Source organism: Monopterus albus, unplaced genomic scaffold (assembly GCF_001952655.1).
Source record: "Monopterus albus unplaced genomic scaffold, M_albus_1.0 scaffold144.1, whole genome shotgun sequence".
Lineage (NCBI taxonomy): Eukaryota > Metazoa > Chordata > Actinopteri > Synbranchiformes > Synbranchidae > Monopterus > Monopterus albus.
In genome coordinates this window covers 546,497-551,752 of record NW_018128024.1, presented here as the reverse complement: position 1 = coordinate 551,752, position 5,256 = coordinate 546,497, and the positions used below count along the sequence as shown (strand labels likewise).

At 37.7% G+C, this 5,256-nt stretch overlaps 1 protein-coding gene across 1 annotated transcript in view; it reads left to right on the top strand.

The window, feature by feature from the left end:
- Window positions 1–4,090, top strand: part of LOC109968203 (protein kinase C beta type-like) — a 31,846-nt gene extending 27,756 nt beyond the window's left edge. Inside the window, exon 17 of the mRNA XM_020614290.1 lies at window positions 3,316–4,090. Coding sequence (XP_020469946.1) covers window positions 3,316–3,468 — 153 coding nt within the window. The 3' untranslated portion in view covers window positions 3,469–4,090. The remainder of the gene's footprint in view (window positions 1–3,315) is intronic.
- The last annotated feature ends 1,166 nt before the right edge of the window (window positions 4,091–5,256 follow it).

Genomic DNA, 5,256 nt, shown 5'->3' with positions numbered 1-5,256 from the left:
CTTATATATGAAAGCTAAGCTAAAGCAAGGAGATGACTAGCTTAGCATAACTGGTAGAAGTGGAAAACAGCTAGCCTTCCTCCAAAGGTTAAACAAATTCACCAACCAGCACTTTTAAAGCTCAGTAGTTGACACATTAAGTCTTTCCTTGTTTAATTTGGCCAAGTAACAGTAAAAATAACTTTTGGTTATGGGCTTGACTATTAGCTTGCTTAGCCAGGCTAGATGTTTCCTTCTGCTTAATGATAAGCTAGCTGACTTTGTAGCTCCAAGTTTAATGCACTAACAGGAGAGTGGTATTAGGCTTCTCATATAACCCTTGACAAAAAAGCAAATAAGCATATTCAGTATATAAATGTGAAGTATTTTGTAACACACTACACAGTAGTTGTAGGAAGCATTTTAAAAAGTGTTTAATGCATTTGGGCTATAATTTCTCCTATGAGGCGTCCATAACTGGTGTGTTTCTGGGTCCTCCTGGCCATTATTTTCTGAACAAATTGCAACTTGTTCATGGACTTGCTTCTTTTCCCTAATGGTGGTGTTTAGCATATATTTATACACACAGAATATAATTGTATAGCCTACTTATCTAGAGATGTGAAGCAAGTTTTTTGATTTTGAAAGAGGTTTTCCTGTCTTTATAACAGAACTTTCAGATTTCATATCAACTTCATAAAAAAGTCTTGGTTGTTTTATCATGACCGCTAAAAATCACTTACTATATAGCAAAACACTAACAAGAATATAAAAATCACTTACTATATAGCAAAACACTAACAAGAATCTATCATTGATGCTTACTGTTACTGCTGCTTCATAGTTGGACATTAATCGACACTCCTATCAAAGTCTCTATACCTTCAAGCAGATAACTTATAGTTTATCAACTGTTTATTGTTATGTGCTACTTATAAATGCTACATACGAAGGGTTAACACTGCAGAGATCAAATGTATGCATCATAGTATGCAAAACTGAGCTGAATTTGTGGACCAGTGGTAGAGATGGGAAAGTTTTCAGCGCCTCCTCATTCACGCTGGAAACCCCATGATGAGACAAAAGGAGGAGGTAGGAAACTAAATCCTGTGTGTGTGTGTGTGTGTGTGTGTGTGTGTGTGTGTGTGTGTGTGTGTGTGTCATACATGTGTCTTTCCTGGGGCTCATTGCTTGATGTGTGAAATCCTTTCTGGTTGTGGTTTGGTCTGCAACTGGTCTCTTTGGTACTGGAGCATTTTGTCTGCCTGGCTTTAGAAGTTTTGTCTTGGATCTTTCTGCATCTGTGCTGTTGAAATGTTTCTGGTGGGTCTTTTCTATCTGTGTCTCTGGGTTTGTCGACAGCGTGTGTTTGTTTTTTGTCACCTTGCTCCCCAGTCCTGTATGGAATAAGTGGTGTGTTTTGCTGAGTCTAGACTCTTTGTGGTGCCGCCATGTACTGTACAGATGGTCAGAGGTGTGGACAAGGCTGGACTTAGACTTGACTAGACTTAGACAAACCTGAACGCTATTGCAACTTGATTTTGCCTTTAATACCAATGACCTGCGGTGGAAGAAGAACTCAGATCTTTTCGTTAAATTAAAGGACTAATACCACTCTCCAAAATACTTAATGATGGGTATAATTCCCACACGGATAATACTTTAAACTTCTTCATATAAGGCTACAACAAATTATTTTAATTACAGATTACTTATTTTCTTGATAAATAAATTGTTTGGTTTGTAAACATTCATGAAATAGTAAGAATTCTCATCACAGTTACCCAGAGCCCAAAGTGAAACCTATACTGTTAATGCAACTTATAACTACAGCCATCAAATCCTGTAAATGTAGTGGAGTAAGAAATGTATTTCCCACTGAAATGTTGTGGAGTGTAAGCACAAAGTCAGAATAATTGAAGAATGTAAGTATGTTTTTCACATTTGCTTCTAAAGTAAAGTATTTAAATAATGTTACTTAGTTACATTCTAGCCTTGCTCGTAAATTAAGACCTTTGATTTGGAATGATCTGATTTCCTACCGATGCTCAAAGATCAAACCTACACTCATCAATATTTTATATCAATGATCACCCAAGTGACTATGTGCTATGTGAAAGGGGTTGAACCCACCGAACGATCACCTGACTCTACAGTTTTCCTTTACTAGGTGTTTTAGTGTCTTTCAGCGCATTATTTTGTTTTTACTGCCTTTGCTGTTTCTGGGTCGCCTCATCCCCAGCTGCAGGCAGCTGTTCAGTTAAAAGTACCCAATAAACCTGCGGGAAAACAAACAGGAGATGGACAAAGATAATACGGCTTTAAAAGTCATGCTATTAAAAACTGCCATTAGTTGTTATTTTCCTGACTATGGATATTGTGGATCTGTCAAACAGCAGCTGGTCATATTTTGAGAGCAGAAAGGAAAGATATTTGGTAGTGCAGGCCAGACTGTAGACAAAAAATACACGACAACATAGTCGGGAGCAGCAACTGACATTGTACTGAGGACACGAAGATGTGTTCATTATTCTTGATGTGAATTTTGGGGATTTTTATTATTTTGTTTTTCACCTAGTTTTCACATCCTTATGTAAGTGTGAGTGAACATTTACAGAATATATAAATGTAAATTTATCTTTTTTTATAAGCCTCAGTATTTTTAAGCCTCTCTCTGCAAAACAGATTATTTTAATGTTGAATATTTGAAAGTAATAAATACACATTTTAAAATTTAATATTTTTATAAATGTACTACACTAACTGTTATTGTTTAAATATCTAATATGTCTAAATAAGTAAAAGTTAAAGTCTAGCAAGACAAATCTGTTTCACTTGTATTAATAGCCAATACTCAAAAGTGGAAGTATGCTGAGTCCGCCCACGTCAAACCAGTGAGAGGAGACAAAAGCACAAGTTTGCCATGTGGCAAAAAAAAAAAAAAAAAAAAAACTGTTGCAACTTTTGCACAGAATGTTGTCATCATGCCAGACCCCAACACAAATAATAATTAGTTGAGTAAGATTATTACATTAAAGGAGCATAGTGACTTATTTAGGATTTGAACCACCAAATTTCTTGCAGTGTGTGTGACTTGCCAAACAATGACTTTGTCCCACCTCTGCAGATTATTAAAATGCCTTCTTCATGTGCTAAGAAAATCGACTGGCCTCGCCTCTACGCTTCATCTTTGTGTATCGATGAGACTGTCGCTCTTTTTTTCCTGTCAACCTTGTTCCTTCAAACTGCCTTTTTAACTCTGTACAAATTGACTCTCTCTCTTCCTTTTTATATTTTGTTTTTTGTTTGTTTTTCTTTTTCTTCTCTTTGTGGCAGAAATCTCGCCGTGACGTTGCCAACTTCGACAAGGAGTTCACAAAGATGGTGGTGGAGCTGACGCCTACAGACAAGCTCTTCATCATGAATCTGGACCAAAATGAGTTTCAAGGCTTCTCCTACACTAACCCCGAATTCATTATACAAGTCTGAGGACTTCCTGTAGGGTCAGACGCAGCCCAGACAAAAGGCTGCTCCAGCCCGTACAGCCCAGTTACATTTCATCAGACTCACCCAGCATCACATCAGCACCAGCTGGACTTAAACCACTGAAGCTAAAGCCACAGCTTCTCATTTACACACATCAAAATCTTCAGACTCAACCCACACCAGCATCTCAACTGGACAATAATCATCACACCGCTCTTTCTACAAATTTACAAATGCACAAGCAGCAGAATAAATTACAATAAACAAAGATCCAAACTATAAATGGCTTTAGCTGCTGGCGGGTCACAGTGCTAACAGGTCTGTGTAGCACTACAGGCGCTCGTGGTGCGCCGGTCAACACAGTGGAGTCACAGCTGAATATGTAACCATGTATGTGCACTATTGATTGACAGTGTGTTTGTTTACTTGGTTACCTTCTCTTTGACCTGTTGCATCATGAAAATTCCATGATCAATTTGTCATGTATGTGCTCACACACACGTGTCTGTGTAGGCTGCGATTTGGAGGCAAGAACAGTTTTGAATTATGAAAGTTCTGATTAGTAACCTCATGTCTAAATTAGTTCTGAACTTGGTCTTAAGCACGTCTCGTCTTCCAAACTGATAAAAAAAAAAAAAAAAAAAGTGAAATCCCTCGTATGCCTGTTTGGCAGTGATATCTGAAATGTCCCCGTCTCCTCCTCTTGCTTAATCTTTCTCTTTTCTTGTCGGCACTGTGTATGCAGTGGGTTAATGGCCTATACAGTCTTTGTGGTGCAGCTCTTTATGCATGCCATATTTGTTGATGCAGTAGTTCTTTAACATTTGCTTTTGACAAAAAGGAGAAAACCCCCTCAGTGTCTTGAATTTATAGAGTCAGTTGTGAAATATCTACGCTGAAATCAAGGTTTAGTTTACACTCTGACTGCTGAGTGGGCGGCACTCTAATAACCTAATATTGAAATATGTGTGGCCAGTTTGCTCTATACAGCACGGAGCAAAGACTGTTTGGCTGTCTGTGAAATGAACTTATAAAATAGATGTAACACTTCTGTATGACTTGTGTGTCAGTCTGTGTGTAAATAGGAATGGGATCTAGAGCCAGAAGTGGTTTTCATGTTATTGTATACTTCTCTCTGCTTTTCACCCCTCCCAGCACTCTCAGCTGTTGCTTTTCTTGTTTTCCCATTTTTATTTCCTCAGCTCCCTCTTCTTGATTCTTTAAATCTTGATTTGATCTCTGTTCTTTGTCCCCAGTAATGTTTACATTGGTACACTAAGGAAATGAAACAAGTAAGACAAGAGGGAGAGGGGGGAAAGAGGGGAGGATAAAGTGTTTACTATGCAAAAGGCAGAAAAAGAAGAAGCAGATGAGGAGAGTGCAACTTTTATACAGCAACCTGAAGAAATGATGTAACGGGACTGTGTACATGTGTTGCATGCCCCATGTTTACCTGCGCGTGAGAGACAGTGTCATGTCTACATAAAAATGAGTGATCATAGTACCATTTCAGTAACTCTGGCTCCTGTGTCTTACTTTGAATGGTTGTACATAACAGGCAGTGCTGGAGAAAGTATTTAGATCCTTATAAAAAGAATATAATGTAAAAACTGTTTACCAAGTAAAAGAGCTAACACTGCGCTATAAAAATACTTCATTCCAAATATTTGTGCACTGAAAATGTTATTAAAGTAAAAGCATATAACCAGAAAAATGCACTAAAAAGTGGCAAAAGTCTAAAATGCTTTAAAATGGCCAATGTCATTGTTACTATACATATATATATATATA